This window comes from Rattus rattus, chromosome 2, assembly GCF_011064425.1.
Source record: "Rattus rattus isolate New Zealand chromosome 2, Rrattus_CSIRO_v1, whole genome shotgun sequence".
NCBI lineage: Eukaryota > Metazoa > Chordata > Mammalia > Rodentia > Muridae > Rattus > Rattus rattus.
In genome coordinates, this window is record NC_046155.1 from 43,641,814 (window position 1) to 43,666,693 (window position 24,880).

The 24,880-nt window shown below is 43.1% G+C and overlaps 1 protein-coding gene and 1 non-coding gene across 2 annotated transcripts; both read right to left on the reverse strand.

The window, feature by feature from the left end:
- Positions 1–1,004: 1,004 nt before the first annotated feature.
- On the reverse strand, positions 1,005–24,469 carry Cwf19l1 (CWF19 like cell cycle control factor 1). The gene is made up of 14 exons (XM_032892035.1): positions 24,357–24,469; positions 23,498–23,582; positions 22,686–22,764; positions 21,917–22,018; positions 19,541–19,755; positions 17,176–17,294; positions 15,118–15,202; positions 13,271–13,411; positions 12,130–12,241; positions 11,157–11,236; positions 5,090–5,299; positions 4,242–4,361; positions 3,527–3,624; positions 1,005–1,636 (listed from the first exon to the last, which is right to left on the reverse strand). Exons 1-14 carry the CDS (start codon positions 24,377–24,379, stop codon positions 1,492–1,494), a joined length of 1,614 nt encoding a protein of 537 aa, XP_032747926.1. The 5' UTR covers positions 24,380–24,469; the 3' UTR covers positions 1,005–1,491.
- LOC116895076 lies at positions 4,553–4,698 on the reverse strand. The gene has a single exon (XR_004387245.1). It is a non-coding gene; the product is annotated as a small nucleolar RNA SNORA12 (small nucleolar RNA).
- Positions 24,470–24,880: the final 411 nt, after the last annotated feature.

Genomic DNA, 24,880 nt, shown 5'->3' on the forward strand with positions numbered 1-24,880 from the left:
GCTGATGGAGAGGGAACCAGCTATTTGGCAGGACTTAGAATAAACGGGTGATTAAGTTATGAGCTAGCTGGGGAACAAGCCAAAGCTTTTGACCTAGGAATTTATTCATGAAATATTAAATCTCAGAGTCCTTACTTTGGGGAACAAAGAGGCCGGGTGGAAAAGCTCTTGGTTATAGTGTTTGCCCTTTTATTTTATAAGTTCACTCTGGCCTATACTCTTGATAATCCTGAAGCCCAATCACCAACCTACATCTGCATGAGTATGAAAATTATCTACCACACTCTGGACACATTTGTGAGATAACTCAGGTATCTTAAACACGTGAAACATCAAAAATGTATTCAGGGGTTGGGGATTTAGCTCAGGGGTGGGGTGCTTGCCTAGGGAGCGCAAGGCCCTGGGTTCGATCCCCAGCTCCGAAAAAAAAAAAAAAAGAAAAAAAAAAAAAAAAATGTATTCAAAGCCCTCTCACCAATTCTGATCTGCATGAGTCTTAGAAGCATCTAATGGCAATGTGGACACATGTACTGGGTAACTCTGGTATTTAAAATATCTAAAACAACACATTCAAACTAAACTCATCTTATGTCTTTAATCTACCACTTTCTTTTTTTTTTTTCCCTTTTTCTTTTTTTCGGAGCTGGAGACCGAACCCCAGCACTTGCTAGGCAAGTACTCTACCACTGAGCTAAATCCCCAACCCCTACCACTTTCTTTTGAAATTAGACTCTAGACTCTAACAATGGGCAGCACATTAGGGCACTCATTAGCTATATTCTTGGAACTTATGTCCTAGCATACCAGAGCTAAATATCAAAAATACGGAATGGACTCTCTTATGTGAATAAGATGCTGTAAGAAAATAGAAGCAAAGGCCAGGCTTGGTTCCCTTCCCCAGACCCATTTGCTTGTGTTACTCTGGGATAAGTGCTGGGGATTAAACTCTGGTCTCATATACACATACTTTCATTTCAGAGGCCATAAGCAACATAAGACATTTGTCAACCTTAGTAAAGTGTTCCCTTTTTATTACAAGATTTGAGGGACATTATTTTTACATTTTGGGGAGGTGAGGGCGAGGACGGGGAGGCGAGATGGGTCTCACACCATAGACCAGACTGTCCTGAAACTCACGGTGTAGTCCAGACTAGCCTTGAATTCACAGCAATCCTCCTGCCGTAACTCCTCAATTTCTGAGATTAGAAGCAGGAGCTACCATACCCAATGTGAAAGGTTTAAAAGTTTGTGAGGATGTGGAGAAACAGAGCTGTCTTAGAAATATGTAGCAGATGTTCTTTTAACATATTGAATCTCAAAATGACTTCTTTTAAAAAGGTCAGAGGCCTCCTGCTGCAGGCAGGTCCGTGGGAATATACTGAAAAAGAGGAAGGGGGCAGCCCCTACGAGAGACTGTAGTTTCACTTTCAGAACAGGCTGGAACAATCTTCTGTGCCATCAGTGTGACCTGTGCTGTGCCCTTCCCTTTGGCTAGTCATCCAGAGTGAAGTCAAAGGGTTCAAAGTCTTTCCTGAAGCGGCGAGCCAGGGCCTCCTCCTCATCCTTACTGGTTTGACACTGCCTCCAGTCAGCCTTCTCAGGAATGTTGAGAATAGCTTCACTGGCCAGCACCTCCCTGCAGAGTACAAAGAAGAGAAAATGGGAGTAGTGATGAAAGCCACCTTCCAGTGTCATCTAAAGAGTATGCAGATTGCTTACAGCTCCCACTGTATTGCCCTGACAATATCTCTGCCATATTAAGTGTCCTTTCCCACCCCATTTATTTCTCCTTTCCTGGAACAATGTGGAACCACAATATTAATACTTAAGGAATGAACACCATGTACAAACGTCAGAAAAATCAGAGATCCAGTCCATGTTCTGGTATTTCATGTCTCTGCCTTAAACTATAGTTTTCACATGCCAAGTAGACCGAGTTTGCTGAGGGCATGGTTTAGAGTCACATGTTATGCCCATCCTCACTTAAAGCTCTTCTACCTGTCCTCCTAGCCCCTCGTGTGTGTGAGTACACAAGAAAGTTCAATGTGAAGAAAACAACTTATATAGACACACACACAAGCAGCTTCTAAGCTCTACCGATACACACTTTTCCTTGAACTTACTTCAATATGTTAGAAACAATTCTATTTGGCTCATTTCAGCTTTGAAGGTACAAGAAATAGAAAAGGCAGAAATGAATCACAGTGGTCTGAAGGTCAAAGGACCTAAACTCAGACTTTGGTTTGCCTGGCAAACCATGAGCATTGTTTCTTCATACGTAAAATGAAGATAAAGCCGTCTTCTCTATTAAGTATAGAATGTGTCAATTATACATTTGTATTCTGAAATTTTTCAGTGTTGAAACATAAACAATGACCATGATCACAAAAAGATGTGGACCGTACATGGCTGTGTCCATTGCCTATGTCCCCACTGCGTATCTGCATGTGTTCCTAAGGAAAGACTAAGAACGATAAGAACAGGAGTGGGTACTTGTTCTCATGTATCATTTATTTGGATTTGTTGGATTATCCAGTGGGGCAGTCTCTCGGAGGCTTTCCAAGTTAATCTAGGATTGGCTGACGGCTCATTCAAAGCCCAGGATAAACCACTGGGAGTGGTCAGAGAAGAGCTGCAAATCAGAGATCAGCACACATATTCTGTTCCCTCCACAGGGCTTTCAGAATGATGCAGAATAACAGGGTTAAAGACCTCCATCTTGGTGTTCACTACACTAAGGTTTGAACCTGTGACTGTGACCATGGCCATGCTACTTAACTCACCTTAAGATACAGTATACAGGGGAGTAGCCACTGGCCAGTGTGGCTATTTAAATTTAAGCTCACTTCCATTTTCTCTTTTTCATTCTATGTATTTATTTGTACATGGGTTCACGAATGCCATAGCACCTGTGGTCAGAGAACTCACGGTTGGGCCTACCATGTAGGTCCCAAGGATCAAACTACGTCACAGGTGTGGCAGCAAGCTGTCTCATCTCACTGCCCCTCAGTCTCATTTTCAAGTATCCAACAGCACGTGTAGCGTGTGCTTCTTGATCAGTGCAGCTTTACAGTGCACTTTCATGTCTGTATGGAGTTCTGCTGGGATCACGGGATACCCACAACACAACCGGAAGGCAGAATGAACAATGGCTGGAAAGCTCGTGCCAGTGTGTGAGCCGGCACAAATGCAATGGCCCTGCTTTGTTCCACCAGGAGCGCCCTCATGGTGTCTTCCCCTCTGCAGTCTCTCCCTTACGTACTCTCAGCCTTTCATGGAGCCTTGCAATTGGTAGAAAGAGCCCTTCCTTCCTGCTCCAAGTTTCTAAAGTATAATGTTCCTTAAGATTTGTTCATGGTACTTCCAGTTCTCCAGCCCAAGGCTGTAGCAGTGATCTGCTCTAAGACTTAAACTTCCTAGGGCTGGACCCTTCCCTGGTTGGTTTTCACTGACTGTCCATGAAGCCTGTCACCATGTTTATAACAGGTCAAATGAAATACACTAAATAGAGTGAAAACATACAAACCTCCCAAATTGCAATGGAAAATTCTTTTTAATTCTGTGGAAAAGCTTTTCTCCTGTGTCGAGTTCAACATAAAAATATGCTGCTCCTGGCTGTGCAATCTGAAGTAAACAGAAATGTGTAAGGACAAATAAATTTAAAAACAGTGTGACACACTATAGGAACCAGCGTTTAAAATGCCAATCTATTCCCATGGTACCCATTCTTCTAAGTTCCCATCACAGGAAGTGTCTAATTTTTTAAATTCATATGTGTTTGTATATGTGTACCTGTTCCCATGCGTGGGACTACATATACAGATGTGGCCACATGCCTGTGGAGGCCAGAGGATGATGCTGGGTGACTTTTTCAGTTCTTACCACCTCAGGCTTTGAAGCAGGCAAGGCTGTCGCTTTTCAATTTAGGGCCAAGAAGCTCTTGTCTCTCCCCCCTCAGCACGTGGACCACAGGCACATGTCCCAGCTCGTGACCTTTACACGGCTGCTGGAGATCACACTCAAGTCCTTGAAGCCATCTTCCCAACTCCCAGAAAAGTCTAATTCCTTACTTTTCCTAGCAAGGCACTAAGACTTTGCTATGATGACGTCTTCCCCTCTAGTCTTATCAATATCTTGTATTTCTAGTACCAAATGGCCCATTACTTAGTACCTCTGCTTCAACATGTCAAAAACTCAGATCTTAACTCCTCCCTAAATGTCACCACCCCTTCCTGATTTACCTGCTTTATGTCTGAATGTTCTGGAATTTCCAACAGCTCTATCTGTTGCTCCTGTGCCTGGGTAATGAAGGCGTCTTTAATGTCATCTGTAACACAGCAGCTGAGGGGCACAGGAATGACCTGGGTTGGTGTGGGAGGAATAGAAAAAAAAAAACCTTTTCGTATTGGTTCCAAAGAAGTTGAGTCTTTAAAGCCCTAGGGAAGTAGCAAACCCATCACTGGGGTGGAGAAACACCCCTCAGCATAGATTTTCCTCAGGCCAAACAACCTCCATTGGATTGGCTGTAGGACTTAAACTTATGAGAGCTGTCACATATAGGAGCCAGTCTGTTATTAGGAAACACTCAAGAGAGACTTCTTTGTCTCTAAGCCTTTGCCAGCTCCTGCATAATGTATGTGGCAGAGTCAGGCCCATTTGAACACTTAACAAATGCGCCAGGAAGACACTACCACCAGAGAGACAAATCACTCAACTTCCGAAGTACTGGCCCATGCTATGGAAACTCTTCCCTACCTCTACGCCTGCATTCCCGCTGGGCTTCCACATGAACAGCCGCAGCTTACCCAGCAATTCCACATACTCACCTTCCGTGGAACCTTTCCTAACGATCCGATCTGTCTACACGGGCACACACCACCTTGCTGTTCAGTTACCTCCAGCATGAACTGCTCTGGGATTATCAGCAGATATGCCCAGCCCTCTAAATGACCACCATTCAAATATTATCATGAAAACAATATCAAGTGCTCTAAGTATTAAAATTAAATCCTGAGGTCATCATTATTTAAATTTATCAATATCAAGGTCCCGACGGTGATTTCCAAGTTCCTGGGCAGGAAACACGTACCTGAAGCTGGAGGTGATGGCTCTTATAATTTCTTTCAAATAGAACACAACGCTTCCCTCGACTCTTAAAGAAGCGTTTCAGAGTATCCTTATATTTCTCTACCTCTTCCACCACCTCTGCCGAAAGCTCCACAACCGACTGGTAGTGTCCAATGGGCAGGATGAGGACATGGTCGTCAGATAAGCCTCCTTTGGCCAGGGCAAGGTAGCACTGAAGAAGAATCGCAGAAGCAAGACAGCAAGCCTATATGTATGACTGTCCACTCACAGAGAAAATCCTATACACACACAGTGAGCCTGAGCTACAGTAAGAAATGCTCGAGATGCTGCCCGTTTCCAGCCAGAACAGGATGACAGGCTCTTGCTATGTTGTACCGGGCAGCCTCAAATTCAATCCTCTTGGCTCAGCATCCAAGCTCTGGGACTACAGCCCTGGACCAATACACCCAATCCAAGATAGTCTTTTGTTTATTTGCTTTGTTGTTGTTTTTGTTTGCCTTTTTTTTTTTTTTTTTTTTTGAGGTAGGGTTTCTCTGTGTAACAACCCTGACTGTCCTAGAACTCATGTTATAGATCAGGCTGGCCTTGAACTCACAGAGATCCACCTGTCTCTGCCTCCTGAGAGCTGGGATTAAAGACATGACCCACCATGCCTGACTCAAGATATTCTTTTTTTTTTTAAATTATTATATATAAGTACATTGTAGATATCTTTAGACACACCAGAAAAGGGCATCAGATCCCATTAAAGATGGTTGTGAGCCACCATGTGGTTGCTGGGATTTGAACTCAGGAGCTCTGAAAGAGCAGTCCATACTCCAGCCATCACTCCAGCCCCCAAGATACTCTTAATAGAAATTATATTTTAAAAGATTTTATCTTATTTTTTTTTTCCTTTTTTTTTTTTCGGAGCTGGGGACTGAACCCAGGGCCTTGCGCTTGCTAGGCAAGCGCTCTACCACTGAGCTAAATCCCCAACCCCAAGATTTTATTTTAAAGGTTAGAACAGGAGCTGGAGAGATGGCTCAGTGGCTAAAAGCTGTTCTTCCAAAGGACCCAGATTCAACTCCTACCATCCCCATGGTAGCTCATAACCATCAACAATGCCAGTTTCAGGGAATCCAATGCCCTATCTGGTCTCTGCAGGCACATGGTACACCAACATACCCATATACTTCATACATACATACATACATACATACATACATACATACATACATACATACATACATGATTTAAGGTCTAGACAACATTTTAAAGTATCTTCTAAAGAGTGGGGATCAGTTTTAACAAATTTCCATGAAAATAACAAATGAACTCAGGGCATATAAGAAGGGCTTTGGTTTTAAATGCTAGAGTTCAAAAAGACTATTTGGGGATCCCAGGATCTAAACTTTAAAGCAATTTTCAGTTACTATCACTTTCCCTTCGACCATAAAAACAATAACATTTCTTATTTCAAATGACTCCTTCCTTCCTCCCCCAGAATATCCAACCCCACTCCTCTCTCCCTAATACACTTCTGGGCTCACAAAAAAGGCTAAGGTGCCATGATCAGCATGAGTCTTCCCACAGCTGTAAGGTGCTAACTAAATTCTACAGTCAAAGGAAGGAAGTCTACATCCCAATAGGATGAACCTCAGAGAAAAAGTCAGAGCACTCTGTTCCAACAATGACTCTCAGTCTTTAAGAACAACACACATTTAAGCATGCGCACAAAATAAATCAAGAAACAAACCAACCAACCTGCACATCAGGTGAGGAGGCTGCCCTCCCCCAGCACTCAGCAGGTAAAAGAGGACAGTCCAGCCTCAGCCCTGGCAAAACCAGCAACAGTAAAAAAGAAACGAAGCCATTCAGACAGGCGGTGCTGCTCTAACAGTCATGATGTGAAAAGAAGGTTTGAGTGAGCAGGCAAAGGGCCAAGGAATATCAATACAGGGAAGTACACAGGGACTTAAAAACAAACTGTACTTTTAGTGTGGTGGTCCCAAAGCTAAGGCTGAAAGAGAAAGTACAGAGGCTCCCCCCTGACTACTGACAGAGAACTAAACACATGCACAGCTGGTTTCCCAAGAGATTTCAGTTCACTAAAACCTCAAGGAGCAGGACATGGTGACACATACTTATAGTTCTACCTACTCTGGAGGCTAAAACGGGAATCTCAAATTTAAGACCAGCCTAGGAACAGAGGAAGAGCCTTACCACCAATAACCAAACAACATCCTCCCCAAATCCTCAGAGGAATTGAAAGTTTTTATTAATAGCCATTTTTATTGCATTTGTTTAAAAAGATTACTCTAGAACCCTTTATTTTCTAGTCTTTGTCACAGGCCACTGCCAAAGATGTCAGCTTTATACTGATGTGTGTTTCTTTAGCTATTTAACGGCTAGACCAAGTGACTGTGCACACCTCTAATGTACGTCAGTTGTCACACACCATTTCCCACTTTCCCAATGCTCTGCTCTTTCAAGCTCTTCTGACCTGTTTTGTACTTGGGTGGTCTCTAACCATGTAAACGGATAAAGGGCCTAAATGAGTGTTCCCCATGGGAAACATTGACGTGCAATCCTTGCTCGGGGCTCAGGGGACTCCCCTTTACCACACCGTCAGCACACTTTACGTACCTTCCTAAGGAAGGAAAGCACAGCAGCTCACAGACAGCCCCGAGGAAAATGTAATACAAGAAAACCAAGAGGAATGACCAGGAAGACTGCGAGCCCTTGCTGGGACTCAGAAGCCCAGAGAAAGTCCAGCGCAGTGTAGATCTGACTCTCAGGCAAGCACGAGTCTAGGATAAAATGCCCCAGGCCCGCTACTTTGCGCTTGGGAACTTGGTCAAAAGCATTCCTAAAGACACCTTTTTGCTGGCTTCAGACACAAAGGAACAGTTTCCTTCATTTCCCAGGCCCATTTCCTGGGGAATAAGCTGTGGGAAGCAAAGAAAGAATATTTTACCCCAAGACCTAGAGGCCAAGCCATCCTCTCCAACCCCTCCTCCTCCCCCACGGGCCCTGGAACCTTGCATGCTTCCTGAAGAAAAGGCAGCTCCAACTTGCCTCCCTGAAGGCTGTGTAAGGGAGAAGATTGGTGAAAGGTAACCCAGTGAGGGGAGCCCAAAGCTGATCTAAAAAGAGCACACCCACAAAAGTCAAGGCCTGTCAAGCTTGCTGTCAGAGCTCATCCACGGCCTTAGAAGCCAACTGTGTGTGGCACAGGCCTTGACTCCAGAACACCTCCCTGGACAGGACGCCAATAGTTAAGATGAAAAACAGAAATAGGTAAGTTTAGGCCTCTTCAGTTGGAAAGGAAGTGAAAATCAAAGTGAGACTCCAGTTGGTCACAAAAAAGGAACTCTCAGATTGTTAAGATGAAGAGGAAAGTCACCTTTAGAAACCAAAATTGAAAGATATCAATGAAAACCAGATGAACACCATCTGTCTGCAGAAGTGTTACACAGTAAGCTGGCCCTCGAGAATATTCAGTTTAGACTTAACTCTGGTGACTACTTCACTGTAAGTAAAAGACTTATCTTTACAAAGCCTGAACTGCAAGCTCTGAGAAAAAGTATAAACCCAAATGACTTCCCTGAGACACACGGTGTTTTCCACCTGAAAGGATGTCAGATTCATTTGAAGTGGAAGGATCTACTTCTACTCGGAATTGGGGAAAACCGGCCTGTAATCTGTGCAGTGCCATCTGCTGAAAGCCTATATAAAAGCATGGAAGAAAGAAGCTTATGCTCTCTGTCTGTTTGCGTCCACATTGATCACAAGTCTATTCCTTCACTAGCATTAAAGTCTACTTCTTTGGGGTTCACTGATATACTGCAGACCAGCTAAGCTATCCAGCCTCATGGACTGTAAAATGACTGGATTCTTTGACCTGCCATAGGTAGGCAATTATTGTTTGACTGACCACAGCTAGCAGTAATTCTAGTAAATCTCCATTCTATATGTAGAGAGATTTATTCTATAATGCTACTCCAGAAAACCCTCACTGTACAATCATTGACTGGAAAACTGACTATCACTTTAATCTTTCTAATGCTTAATGAACTTCAGTTTCTAGGAGTAGTTTTGGTTTGTTTTTGTTTGTTCTCAAAGAAAAAGCCTCACTCTGAAGCCCAGCATAGCCATAGCCTAGAATTCTTTAGGCAGTCCAAACTGACCTTGAATTTGTGATAATCCTCCTGCCTCAGTTTCCTGAGTGCTGAGATTATAGGCATAAGACCATGCTAACAATATCGACATTTTAGATCTAGTATGCGTATATAAATGACACATGACCCCTTTCTGTTTTCACTATTTAAAATAGGGAAAAATCAAGGAATATTTAAAACAGTGAGAAATTAAAAGAATGAACTCAAAATTTCAAGAAACATAGATGAATCTAAGACATATACAGAAGATTTATCCTGTGGAGGGAGACAGAGAAGGAGAGTGCTTATGAAACTGACTCCATAAAACTATAATGCCTACAGTCTGAAAGGCAGGCAAAGGGCTATGGATGGGTCTCAATGGCAGTGTTCTTGCCCATCATGCACAAGACCCTGACTTCAGCCCCCAACACTACCAAGAAGGGAGGAAAAGACGTTAAGCAATATTGGCATGAATATGGAAAGGCCAAATTCTCATAGTGTTGCTGTTAGGAGCATAAAATAATGCAGTGATTTTTTGATAATCTGTTTGACAATTTTTTTTTTTTTTTTTTTTTTTTTTTTTCGAGCTGGGGACCGAACCCAGGGCCTTCGCTAGCTAGGCAAGCGCTCCACCGCTGAGCTAAATCCCCAACCCTTGTTTGACAATTTCTTAAAAAGTTAAAACAGCTGGAGAGAGAGCTTAGTAGTCAAGAGCACATGCTACTCTTGCAGAGAACCTGAGTTCAGTTCCCAGCACCCATGTCAGGTGGCTCACAACTTTCTATAGCTCCAGCCCCAGGGATCCTGAATCCTCAGGCTCAGGCACTCCACATGCACATACAGCAACACACACACACACACACACACACACACACACACACACACACACACACACACACACACACAACAGGAGATTAAGAACAAAATTCTTTTCTTTGTTAAGTTTAAATACAAATTTGCAAATTATTGAGACATTCTTCTTCTTAGTATCTATCCAAAAGAAATGAAAATAAATGAGTTTCACAAATATATGCAAATATTATTATTATATGCAAACACCAGAAACATTATTCCTGAGAACTATAAAATGATATTAAATCAACTGCCTAGTGATTTAGAAAGCGGTAAGTGAATAGATAAATAATATACCTGCATAACACTAATTGGCAGTAAAACATTTATACATGAATTATAATATGGATAAAACTTAAAAACATGATTCTAGTCAAAGCAGACACACACACACACACACACACACACACACACACACACACACAATGCATTACATGATTTCAGTTAAATGTCTAAAACCTCATAAACCTAAAAAGATACAAAGTATGCAATTGGTAGCCAAGGCTGAGAGTTGATACTGAGATTAATATAAATGTGTTTAAGAAATTTTATTGGACTGATGGAAATGCTCTAAAGTTCTACTTTATAATTTCTTTTTGAAACAAGGGTCTCTGTGTGTGGTGCTAGCTGTCCTAGAAGTTTCTATGTAGACAGACTTGCCTTGGCCTCCAGAGATCACCTACCTCTGCCTGACGACTGGGGTTAAAGCATGCAACAGCACACCCAGCATGGAAACCCAGCAGGGAAACCTCTATTATGTGATGTTGCATAATTCAATAAACTTACTAAGTATCAATGAACTACAAATTCAAAATGTGAAAATTGTCTGGGAGTGTTGGTGCACACCATTAATCCCAGCGCTTGGCAGAGACAGGAGAATCTCTGTGAGCTGGAGGCCAGCTTAGTCTAGTGAGTTCCAGGGTAGCCAGGGCTACATAGAAAGACCCTGACTCACAAAGAAAGGAAAAGAGGGGGTGGGGTAAATTTGATGCACAGATCATATACTATGTAAAATTAGTAAAACCAAGTAACAGGCATTTCCTTCTCTGCCACCCACCTATGGAAGTAACTCACATGTGTGCCAATGTTGACCACCAGATGCTTTTCCACTTCAGGGCTGGCAAGGCAAAACCAACAAGGTCCTGGAGGCTGAGCTGCATAGGAAAGATAGGGAAGCATTAAGATCCAATCACCACAGATATAATCACCTGCACAAGCTTCCTCGTGGCCAAAGGGATGGTTTAGCAGGTCAAACGCCTGCCACAAAGACCTGACAACTTGAGTTCCATACCCACTCCAGAAAGCTGTCCTCTCATTTCCACAACACAGCACACATGCATACACACACACACACACACACACACACACACACCCCAACAATACTAACACTTTCAACAGAGAATTCATTGTTATTCACTGCTGTCTTGCCTGCCATACAGCAAAGACCACAAAGACTTCCACAATGAGCAGGACCTGTGGTTCTCACTATGGCTGCCAATGCTGCACCACTGTCAATGAAACTAAACCTCCCTTTGAAGCCCTCTGAATTGATAATTGATCCACAAGTGGTGGTCCACAAATAGATCATCCAGTGACGAAAGCAGCATACAAACTGGCAATAGGCTACAATGAGAGAATACTGACCTGGATGGGAGTCACTTAGGCACCCCCAATTCTAGTCCTAGCTCTGACATCAGTAGCCACATAACTGTGGGTCTACCCACCTTCCTAAGTTCAGATCCTCCTCTTTCAAACAGCACGGTGAAGAGAGGATCTCACTGAAGCAGCCTAAAGCCCTCCTCCTCAGCGTGGGTCTGCTATTACTGCATGAACCCACGTCAGTTTTATACTCGCCACATTTTACACAGACAGACAGACAGAGCTTTTCCCTTGTCCCTACAGGAAGAGTCTCAGCCATCTTTACATGATTCTGTTTTGCTCCTGATGGCTCTATGAAAATTTTCTTTGCCAGAAGATGTTCTTAGCAATGCAACTTTCCAAACAATCCTCCAAAGTCAATGCTCTCGATGGAGACCAAGGTACTTACGAGGCTTGCGAGGCTGCTTAGCATGAGGGGGCTTGTTATCCCTGCCTGTGGATGACCGTTTCCTTCCCTGCTTCTCATTCAAATCGAAGAAGAATTGACAGGCTGACTCTTCCTGCAAGGGTCAATGGGAAGGATGTCACTCAGCCAGTCTGCAGACACGTAACCAAGCAGAAAAGAAAAGGGAGCTGCCTTGTCTCTCACAGATTTCCTCAGCCCCTCCTTGCCTATTCTAGGAAAGACAAGTACATCCCAACCCTGATGCCCATGGGACCCTCAGTCTCACATCTCAGCATACCTATCCAAAACCATTACCAAATCTATCTCTTCTGAAAAGTAAGCTAAACCCAAGATATACAGCAACTTTTCTCTAGGCCAGAGCAGTATGAACCTAACTCCATTTATCTCCTTTCTCTCCCAACGATGACATGAGCAGCCCTGAAATTTCAGAACGAAGCAAGTCTGATCCAACTTCAACTGAAGGGGAGAGAGGATGAGCCACTTTGGGCAAAGGAGAGGCAGGAAAAGGTTTTGGAATGAACAGAAAGGAAATTTGACCGACCGGCCTTGCTTCAGTGGAGAGACAATTAATTTCTAAAGTCCACTATTAACAAACCTCTTCAAAGAAAATCTTATTTCTCTACTGAAATTATCATAAAATCATAAATCTGCCACCAACAGATCCTTGCCTCAAAAACTGAGAATAATCATCTCAGACAAGGAAAAACAATGTCACCTCAGACAAAGACAGCATAGAACTGTTAACCCCAAACAATTTAAAAATAAACTTCATTTTTCTTCCTTCTCCTCCCTCCTCATTTTTAAGATGATGTCTTTCTGTATAGCCATGGATGGGCTGGCCTGATTTTTCAAACAGTTTCTTGTATATCCCTGGCTGTTCTAGAACTCACTCTGTAGACCAGGCTAGCTGAGAAGTCAGAGATCTGCCTGCCTCTGCGTCTGCCTCTGCTGTGACTAAATGTGCACACCTGTCATCCAGCAGGACCTTCTAAATATTATCATGATTTGCCAGGAGGAAAAACATTAAGAGTTAAAAACTGAAGTTGTTCGATGTATGAAACTATAAGCAGGAAAGCCCACAGAGAGCAGCCGGCCTGAATGCCAGCTTACAACTGGAACTTACCTGAGGGGCAGGGATTTGTTTCCCTGCAGCGGCTTGCTTCCCAGATTCTCGGTAAGGGTTCTCAGTGACATCCGGAGGTTGCTTTACCAGCTCGGCTACAGCCATCAGCTTCATGGGAACAATACTGAAGGCATAGAGATACTCCAGGAAAAAAAGAGTAATGTTAAGGCTTGTGTCTCTCTGTGACCAACCAGGTTATGATGACAATTTCACTGAAAGTCTCTGACATTAAGAAAATTACAAGCCCATTGTGGTGCTATAGTAGTGTAGCCAATGTCCAACTGATGGCCTCTGCATTGGCTAAGGAGGGCTCACAAAGTAATGAGTAAGAGAGCAAAGCTCCAGCCCTTAAACAGGCTAAGCTCCTCACTTGGAGACCGGTACAGTGACAACATTTAAGGTTCAAAGGGACTTGCTCTTTAAGCCTTGAAGAAAAACTTTTTGTTTATGTGACCTTTGTTAATAGAACCATGGAACTCCAATTCCATCTTCTTAATGAATATTCCAACTGGAAAAGGAAAGTCTGCCCTCTCTGACACAGTTCTCCCATATTCTGCTACCTTTCCTTAGGGACTAGCAGCAAACAAGAAAACAATTCATATATATTTTATAAATCTTGGGCTAATGGCATAAGATAAAAAACTTAAGGCATGGGGTTGGGGATTTAGCTCAGCGGTAGAGCGCTTGCCTAGCGAGCACAAGGCCCTGGGTTCGGTCCCAGCTCTGAAAAAAAAAAGAAAAAAAAAACTTAAGGCATAAATATATGTTTTACCTCAACAAAATAATGGAAATGAAATTTGAAGTTGTAAGGATAGATTAACTTCTGTCTAATTGAGTGGGGGGAGGATCAATATACTCGGTCAGAGTGTAGAAAAGGGGAAAAGACAAACATTCACTGCTGAGAAGGTCGTAGACTGGAACAAAGACTTGAGCTGGATGTGCTTGTCGAGTCCACACTGTGCCTATGACTCTCTGAGACTGAGTAAGAGACTGAAATCACACAGCTCTGCTCCCCAGGGAAGTTCAGCTTCAAACATCAGTCTAGCCTTGCTAAGAATGGGCTTCAAAGCTTAAAAAAGAGAAGGGGCAGGAGTTAGCTTGTCTCATGAACGCTGTCTCTGGTGTGCTGTAGAGGACAGTCAGCTACAGAGGAAGGTCACAGCCTATGCCCTCCTTTCACTACTTACTCTGGTATTAGCTGTCTCACTCAACCGTCCAACTTTTAGCATTAGCAAAGCATTCCCAGGGAAGTAAAAAATACAATCTCTTTTTCTGGTCTGTCTTTGATCATCTGCACTATTTTCTAGATTCCAGGTATAACTACTAATTCAAAAAGCCAAGGAAGTACTAGTATATATATACATATGTATACATGCATACATGTTTTGCTTTGGTTGTTGTTGGCTGGCCTGGAACTCACTCTGTAGACCAGGCTGGCCGGGAACTCACTCCTTGCTGGGGTTAAAGGTGTGTATCACTGTGCCTTGAAGAATGTTCACAACAGGATTTTATTGTTTCAGGTAAATGAAGCTGCTAGAAGGAGGTATGCCTATCATCTGAGGGCAGACTCATGTGTAGCAACAGAGGCAAGCACATGGATGTGGAAGGAAGGAAGGAAGTAAAGGAAGGAAGGAAGGCAGGCAGGCAGGCAGGCAGGCAGGCAGGCAGGCCGGCCATTCCCACTGAATATCCCAGGGACATACCTTTCTCTAAGCCTCCTACAAGCCACTCAAGGAAACTTAACCTTTACAAGGAGTCCCTGAAGCTGTGACTCAGGGACCACAGAGGACTTAAGAAGGCCAGAAGCTCTGAAGGCCGAGTAGCCAACCAAGCACTCCAATCTTTACCTTCTTCTTTTCTGGATTCCCAACATTCGCCAGGGCTATGAAGCGAGTGGCATGCTGCGCACTTTCTTGGAGAACGACATGGTTTCTGAAAGGCACGACAACCGACCTCATCACTACAAATCAACAGCTCCCATTTTTGCCTTAATTCCTGCCCTCCCAGTGCCACCTGCCCCTGCCCCCCCTCCCCCCCCTCCTCCTTTCCTGTCATGTTAATGGGAGAGTCGGTGCTGAGGGATGGAAGGAGGACCTGTAAATGCTGCTGGTGGGGTAGGAAGCTGAGCAGCAGCTCACGCCTAAGCCAGAGCCGCCACCTGACCTGGCACCACTAGGCTTACACACAAACACCTTCATGGGGACAGTGGAACCACCTAGCTATCCAGTTTATGAGTGGGTTTTTAAATGGTGCACATACACAATGGGATTTCCAACAGTAAAACCAAAACACATTTATTTGCAGGAAAATGGACTGAACTAGAAATCATTATATAAAGAGAAACAAACTACTTAGAAAGACAAACACTACACATTTTCTCTAAAATCTAGATTTAAAAGTGTGTGTGTGTGTGTGTGTGTGTGTGTGTGTGTGTGTGTGTGTTGTGTGTTGCAAGTGTGTGCATGTGTGTGTTTATGTGAAATCAGAAAATGAGAGGAAGGACTCTTAACTGTGGTTAGGGTTAGGGTTAGGGTTAGGGGGGTACTGAGACAGGGTCATGGACTACCATTTTACCCTTGATTTGCAACTGTGAAGTAGGTAAGATTCCACAGGTTCATGAGAAGAACAAGTCTTGAATTCACCACAGGACATATGACCTTAGAAGCTACCCAGCATTCCAGTGGTTATGGATCCCTAACCTCATGGGGTCAATGTACTCTCTCTTATGTAAAAAACATAAAAACAATGAGACTACAAAAGTATGTTCTAAGTTGAGCATCAAACACTAATGCATCGAACACTAATATGCAGTATACTTTGATTTTTAAAGATGCTGACTTGTCCTGGATGCACGGTAGAACCGTTCTGTTAGCTTCTCTAGCTTTAAAAGTGCTCTGCATTTATCAACACCGGTAACTAAGGGAAGACAAGTGTGAGCAAAAGCAACTCTTAAGGTGCTGGATGGTGAGCATCAGTACAAATTCTTGGTGGGCAGAGAGAAACACAACGTCTCAGCTTTAGCCCAGGCTGGCTCTGAACTCACTGAAATCCTCCTACTTCAACCTCCAAGTGTAAGGGATTACAGGCAAGACACACCACACCCAGTTCAATCTAAGTTCCTGATTCTCAAATTGAAATTCTAAATTCCAAAGTGACTGTGCTGACTGCTGAGTATTCAAGACTAAATAAAGAACACACGCTGATTTGACCTGATGAAGGAAGGACCTCACCAGGTGACATGCCTTCATCCCAGCACTCAGAGGCAGAGGCAGATGGATCTCTGTGAGTTCAAGGATAGCCTGGTCTACAAAGTCAGTTCTGAAATAAGCAGGGCTACATAGAGAGGTCCTGTTTCAAAAAAGAAACAAACAAAACCCGAAAAACCTATTATTAGGACATAATACTCTTTAAGGATCACCCAGCATTCTAATAGAAAACCCTACATTTTTACAGAGTCTTACAGTCTAGCTCCTTTATGTCAAGTCAGGAAACTTATGAGTACGGCACTTGAACGGGAGATGTCCTCCAGAGGTCATGTGGTTTTTGAACACTTGTCTCCAGTTGGTGGTACTATTTGGGGAGGTTTCTGGCACTCCCTGGGATGTGGAGCCTAGTTGGAGGAAATATGTCACTGGGGATGGGCTCCTTGCAGCCTTGGCCCAATTCCTGAGCACAAATAAACTGTAAACAGCCAGGTTCCTGTTCCTGCTGCTACCCTCTGGTACCCCACTAGAATGGGTTCTCCTGGACTTAATAAACTAAAACAAACCCTGTCTTCCATAGGTTGACATTTTACCACAGCAACAAAAATGAAACTAACACAGTGCCTTAGGACTCGACGAAACCAAGACACACAGCTAAATGGGAACAGAGTTTACAGAGACCACCCATAAGAAGTTACTCACCGGTATGGAAGTCTCTCATAATACGACTTTTCCAAAGCGGCAAAATGATACCTCGGTTTCAAGCTTACGGCAAGGCTAGAGATCAAAGCTGAGCCACACTGTTTGGTATCTACTTCTCCCTAGTAAATGGGAACTTGGTTAGCCACACAGACTCAGGAATTATAAAGAATGGAAAGAAACAAGAAAATGTTTTGAAAGATCTTTCAAATTTATACACAGATGCATATTTGCACTGAACTGCATACCCTAGGGCAATCAAACATTTAAAAACATTGGAATATTAAAATTACAGAATGGCACAATTGTTGGAAACCAGAGGGAACAAGCCAAGGCAATTCCTCCACAGAAACCTCTACAACAAACATTAAGACTCCTTTTGAGAAAAGGTCTCTCCCTACAGCCTTTAAACTACATCTGCATAACACGATTCACAGTGCACATGTGAATCTGACAGAGTAAGTCATGGTCGAGAAGTAAGCAAACACTAGCACCAGAGTGCCCAGGGCCCACAGACGTTCAAGGCTCTCATTACCGAACAAGCTGTTCTTCTGTTCAGTCAAGGAAATGGCACAGCCACTCCTATGTTAAAGAGCTTATGGGGAGGGTTGGGGATTTAGCTCAGTGGTAGAGCGCCTGCCTAGCAAGCGCAAGGCCCTGGGTTCGGTCCTCAGCTCCAAAAAAAAAAAAAAAAAGAAAAGAAAGAAAGAGCTTATGGGGGCTTGAACCCAGCACTCCCGAGGCCGAGGCCAAGGCAGGGAGATCAGCCTGGTCTATATGGCTAGTTTCAGGACAGCCAGGGCTACAGAGACCCTGTCTCAAACAAAACAAAACAAAACAAAACAAAACAAAACAAACAGAAGCTTCAAGTAAAATGTCTTGTCACGGTAGATTTGTTCACAGGATACTCCTAGCTTCTTCTAGCTTTTGCTAAAGAAAGCTGTTTGACCGTGAACTTGGTTGTAGTATCACAAAGATAGCTAGGTATATTGTTTTCTTCCCCATAAAAATCTTATATGGTTGTTTACTGTACTGGCTAATTTTGTGTCAACTTGACAAAAGTTGAAGTTATCACAGAGAAAGGAGCCTCAGTTGAGGAAATGCCTCCATGAGACCCAGCTGTAAGGCATTTTCTCAATTAGTCATCAAGGTGGGTAAGACCAAGCCCATTGTGGGTGGTGCCGTCCCTGGGCTGGTAATCTTCGGTTCTAAAGAAAACAAGCTGAGCAAACAAGGGGAAGCAAGCCAGTTAAGTAACACCTCTCCATGGCCTCTGCATCAGCTCCTGCTTCCTGCCCTGCTTGAGTTCCAATCCTGACTTCCTTTGGTGATGAACAGCAATGTGGAGGTGTAAGCTGAATAAACCCTTTCCTCCCCAACTTGCTTCTTGGTCATGATGTTTGTGCAGGAATAGAAACCCTGACTAAGACATTTCCAAACTTTGACCAAAGTCTCCACTCCTACTGCCTTCTGCTGACTCTTGCTCTCCCAAAATGAGGGACTTCCTTTCTAGAAATGGAGGGACCACAGGTTGGTGGGGAAACTAGGCTCTCTTCTGCTCAACACTCTCCCTGATGACACTGGCTGGCATCTTGATGACTTTTACAGTCACACTCAGTGCTGAATCAGCAAGGACTGATCCACACATAGGATGCTCTGGGACATCACTGAACTTGGGATCTAGTTGTGAGTTCATTCCCAAATTCAGTCTTAGTCTTATATTTCCCTCCACTGAGGCTCAGCTGCTGCTTTCTACCCTTACACAACCATCCCGAGGCCTTCTTAGGCCGTGTCTAGCCATGTCACAGTTTACCAGTAACTGCCCCTTCACAGGACTATTTATAATACAGGGTGGCTTCCAAGGCATCCCAGATTAGTGTCCACAACAGAAATTCAGTCTCAGCACCTTGTTCCCCATCTATTAATATTTACACTACTAGACTCAATCTCACAATGACCCAATTTTGAAATCTATATCAGATAGCCAAACCCAATATTCTGGAATAGAAGAGGAAAATAAATGCAACTAGAGGGATGCCAATAGCTGTAACTCTTTCCACTGGGAATTAATAAACTTGCAAAATATATAAAGAAGGCTAAGGGAGGATACTTGTAAGAGAACATAATTTCAGGAACCACTTGCTTATAATTAAGATTCTGCAATTTTATGTGCAAATTATATGTTTATGAGATCAACTATTTTTGTCGGTAGATGTAGCTTATATAGAATCTTGAAATTTTTTCACAAAATGTTTCTGTAAAAGGCACTAAGAATTAACATATTCAAAATACAGAGAAAACCCTTAAAAACCCAACTTAAGCCAGTGTAATTCACTTTAAAAATTGCAACTGAACAAGCACTACTCACAGAGGAATTCCCAAAGCTCCCCACATACTTGGGCCACGGGGACGTGAGTAAGATATCAACACCCTTAAACTGGGGTGCAGAACACAGCATCGTTCTCAGGGAAGACACATCTTTGGGACTAAAACTGTAAGCTGGGACTGGTTCATCTAAGGACTCTGTCCCACTGAGGTATACAATCTGCAGCCCCGAGCTGCCAGTGAAGACTCCTTTTCGACCTGGGTTTAAAGAAAAATGAATGGGTTTTAGTCAGAGCTGCAGGAGAAAATGTGGCACGTCTTTCTTTCCCACGCCTCAGTCCCCTGGCTCTCTGCCTTTCTACTCTAAAAAACACTCCTGTTTCCTAAGTTTGAAGAGCTCTTCTGTGTGTGGCAGCTGCTGGTCACTGACTGGAACTGCCAGTGGTCTCTTACCCTGTGCCCAGATTCTATCAATCTGGTGTCTACACCCTAGAGCACCTGTCTCCCCACCCATGACAGCCTGTCACTACGGTACTGTCACCTCCTGGCTTCCTCTCTCTACCTCAGCTCTCTTCTCAGCTTTATTTTTCATGGTTATGTTACCAACTCCCCAAATTTTAATCTAATCCATCTACTCTAGAAAGAACTATCAGATTATAATCGGCTACAGTGCTTCAGGCTATCACAGGTCAACAAGACCACTGATGAAAGATGTGACTGAGTGGAATTCACCAAATAAAATGGCTGACAAATACAGGAATGTTCTTAATACAAACTGAAAAAACGCACTGAGGATTGTGACAAGTCAGACCCATGTTCAGATTTCAAAATGTCTGTCTCACAAGTGTAGCTAAAAATAAATAAGCAGAGGGCAGAGAGCAGACTCAGGCATCAAGAGAACTGGCTGCTCCTTCAGAGGGTTTGGGTGCAGTTCCCAGCATCAACATGGCAGCTCACAGAAGTCTCCAATTCTGGTTCCAGAGATCTCTAAGACTATCAGGCACACATCTGGTACACATATGTACATATGTGTAGGCAAAGCACCATTATACAGAAAATAATCATCATTTCTTAAAAGCAGGGATGGTGAGATGGCTCAAGGAAAGGTGCTGGCTTTGCGATCTAGAACCTGGGTTCAGTCTTTAGAACCCACGTAAGGTGAAAGAAGAGAACCAATTAACAAAGTTGTCGTCTGACCTCCACTCACACTCAGTATCTAGTAAGTGAGCTTACTCCAGTAAGCACAGAGACTAGATACAGTTCAGTGGCAGAAGACAAATTTAGCAAATGTGTGAAGCCCCGAGTTTGATTGCCAGTAACATAAATAACAATTAAATTTTAAGTCATATTACAAAAGTTTCCCTCAACATTCTTCCTAAGGGAGTCTCACGGGTGGAAAAAGCTAAAATGGCTTCTATGAGGGCCACAATGTATAGAGAGGCCCAGAGGCAATGACAGACTATGGTGGGTGATGTGTTTCTGTAAAGATAAAGAGCATTTCTAACAAAGGAAATACAGATGCTTCCTAGAGATACAAGACCACCAAGAATGTGAAGGAGCCATTTTAGAAAACACTGAGCTGAATAATGGCCAGTGGACAGCAGACTAAGGCAGACAGTGCTGAGGGAACCGCAGAACTTATCAACTGCCTTTGTCCTGAAACTGCAGAAATGCAGAGGGCTATGAGCAGCTTTAACCTGGAATTAGTGCCCCTGAGAACATAAAAAAGACAAAAGGAATAAAGAAAAACCAAGGACAAACACTACAGACCTGAGCTGCCAGAGCCTTAGACTGAAACCTGGAGTAAAGTAGTTAGAAGCCAAATTATCCAGTAAGGTAGAAGTCTCCAGCAAAGTCAGTGAAGGATGCAGTTTCTTTCATTCAAATGTAACATACACCTTAAGTTCTCCACATAGTGTGGGCAAGGGATTGGTCGCTCTGGTTGGCTGAAAAAGTGGTCCAGGGCTCAGAAACAAAAGAGAATCGAGGGGAATCAGAGAAACAATGAAGAAGAAATACCACTGTCCAAAGGGCTCTAGACACAGACTATGAGGAAAAATCTTCCCCAAAGGAAAAACAAAACAAAATTTTTATTCTCTCAAGCAGGGATGGCAAAAGAATCTAGCCAAAACTTTTCCTGAGAGATTAATCCCTGAATTTTGTTTTTTTCTTTTTGTTTGTTTTTCTTAAGATTTATTTGTTTTATGTATGTGAGTACACTGTTGCTGTCCTCAGACACACCAGAAGAGGGCATCGGATCCCATTACAGATGGTTGTGAGCCACCATGTGGTTGCTGGGAATTGAACTCAGGACCTCTGGAAGAGAAGTCAGTGCTCTTAACTACTGAGCCATCTCTCCAGCCCCCTGAAAAATTTTGTTTTTACTAAATTCATTACAAAAAAATTTTTTTTAACTTACCCAGATAAGTGATGTTTTCAGCCAATTCACAGCCATCAGCATCCTGGAAATAGTTGGCTGTTTCCTGGTTATTGGCACCAAGCACATACGTCTGAATAGGAGCTAATGGGGAAAACAGACATGCCACCAATGGTTACTGGGTCTGCTCTGAAAATTGAGAAACATTTTCTCATAGGAAAAATAGTCATGGCAAAAGTAAAGAGTCTGTGCATCCCCTCCATAGCCAGCCTAAATATGGAACACGCTCTAAGTGATGTCACCAGACCAAAGAACTGCCATCTTAAATGGTCAATGTATATACAATGAAAAGAAACATAGCCTAAAATAAAAAGCATTTAAGAAGAAAAAAAAGAAAAAGACATACTTAGCTGTACTTATCAGTTCCTGCCACTCTAAATGAGTATCCTTTCTTTGAACGAAACAGAACAAACTTCGAAATGTGAAAAACACAGGATTGTATATATATATGCCTTCTTTTTAGCCCAATTCGGAGTTTAGGAGGGACATAACACTCTTAGTTACTTTATCTTAGACAGTTCAACCTTGTAGCCTAAGCTGCCCAGTCACAGATTTCTGTCACTCCCGCCTGAGCCTCTCATGTATTGGCATTGTGAGCATGTGCTAACAATACCAGGAGAGAAATTCCCCAAAGTAGCTACGCTCGCCAATGCGTGAGAGAAATCTTCAGCAACCAATCCCCGAAAACGACCAACAGCAGCTACAGCCCGAGAGTCTGGAAGAAACTGGACATAAATAACCATTTCCATACCTTTCTTGCTGCCAGTCCTATACTCCTCCCAGGCAGCGTCTTGGGTAGAGCCAAAGAAATTTCCTACACACAACAGCAGCTAAAATGAGTTTTTTAAAGATAGATGAGATTAAAACAACAAAAAATTAAACATTACATTGTTGTCTGTAATCGCCAGCTAATTACTCTATTTAATAGTCTCAAACTAAGTACTTATTCGTTAATTTAACTAATAATTCTATGAATTATTAAACTTTGATGCACTGTCAATCACTCCAAGTTGAGGGTGGGAGAGTGTGAAACCTTTCAGAAGGCAAAATTTATGTGATTTCCAGAGGTTCCCAGGGCCTCTCTATCCTCCTTCCTTGGAATACACAGCAGTGTTGAAACAGATGACCCAATGGACAAATTTTTCCCTATACCTACAAGACTCTCCTGTGTCCTAGGAACTCATAATGTGGCAACTTAAGCAACATTCATTTCCAGTTCTTTCTTTACTAAAGCATGTGCACATCTGTTGTCTGATTTGACCCATAGGGCACACTCATGAAGCAAATTTGGGCTTATCAAACCCAGGTCTCAGAACTGGCTAGCTCTGTTCAGTTTGTTTGTTTGTTTGTTTTTGGTTCAGTAAGAAAGTAACACGATTTCAATCCCAACAGTGTACAGAAGGGAACAGTAGTAAAAGACCTCCCCTCCTCTCATCAAACCACAGCTACTTAGTGTTCATATTAAGGACCAAAAAAGGGAAAGTCAATCATAAAACTAACAAAGACCCAGTACTTTAATGCCTGACTACAGAAGTAAAATGTCAGTAAAAATAATCATCTTACATCAAAGTTCCCACTTTTCTTCTGAATTGTCCGAACTCTATTGAATAAAACATCGAACTTTCCTTCAACATCTCCACAAGCCAAGCTGCAAAGAAGAGATAAACATTATAGCAAGGCCTAGTAAATCTCTTTCAAGCAGGATCACGTTCTAGAACGAAGATTGGACCACATTAAGGAGCTTTTAAACGTTTTGATGATTTCTCTGTTAAATACAGTAATATTTACCTGAATAAAACCCTCACTTTCTCAAGAAAGCCTTAATTCCTTCCATTAAGCCAAATATCATTATTATATATCCTCCAGACCCATCAACTTTTTCTCTACATTTTCCGCATTCGTTAACGCTTGTTCCTCCTGTCCAGACTTAGCAGCTATCAAGACAGGAACTCGTTTGTGCAACGTTTTCCACCACGCAGAAACACACTACCACTGCCTAATAGTCTTTCTGAATGAAGTCTTGTCTTCGCTAACCGACCCCGCAACAAAAGTACGCCAGGGTAGGGCAATATTTATTTTGTCTGCCCAAACCCACCAATGCACCCGATGTCTGCAAGTATTTGGCTCATCAATACATGCCACGACGGGAGAAATTAAAGAAAGACGGTGTGTCGCAGGCAGAAGAGGCCTAAAATAAGTAGTCCGGCTTGGCAAGTTTTTGGTTCTCCCGAGAGATTCGAAAGACACCTGGGCGAAAATGAATTGGGACAGAACAGGAAGCCTCCACTCGTGCTCCCAGCAGCCCTGCGACCTCCCCTCCGTCTTCCCCTTCCGGTCTGGAGAAAGACCCTCACCCCCCCCCTCCGCCCGCCTCTCTCCCTTTCTCCTATGTGTCTGAGTCTACCGATGCAAGGTCACTCACAGACGCAGCGGCTTCTGAGTCATTGGTAATGACAACCTGCGGGGAACCGCCACCAAATGCTAGAAACACAAATGCGCGCTCAAGGTTGGAACGCCGGAGCGCAGAAATATGACGTCACACAGCTCAGCCAATAGGAAATACCTATCTACGGGGCGGTAGAGGGATAAAAATCTCTCCGCGGTTTCACTCTGGAAAGAGTGAAAAAGATAGAGGAATTAAAGAGAGAAAAAAATGTATCTTGTTTTCTTTGCTTTAGAAACATTTGGAGTCACTGAACTGTGAGCGTGCGTGTTTATATTAGTGTGTGCGTGTGCGCGCGCGCACATGTTGGAATCAGAAGAGGATGCTGATATTTTGGATCTAGATTTACAGGAGTTTGTGAGGTCTCTGATTTGGATTCTGGGATCCAAACAATGGATCCCATGACGAGCTGAGTCATCTTTCCAACCCTGGCTGGTGTTTTTGTTTGTTTGGTGTGTGTGTGTGTGTGTGTGTGTGTGTGTGTGTGTGTGTGTGTGTGTGTG

Excerpts from the sequence above, each read along its gene's own strand:
- Cwf19l1 (XM_032892035.1), bottom strand. The coding sequence starts at position 24,379 with ATGACTCAGAAGCCGCTGCGTCT. Across the intron at positions 22,765-23,497 it reads AGAAAAGTGGGAACTTTGAT|CTGCTGTTGTGTGTAGGAAA; the intron begins GTAAGATGATTA and ends AACTCATTTTAG. Across the intron at positions 17,295-19,540 it reads GGAGCTTTGGGAATTCCTCT|GGAGAAGTAGATACCAAACA; the intron begins GTGAGTAGTGCT and ends CCCATTTACTAG.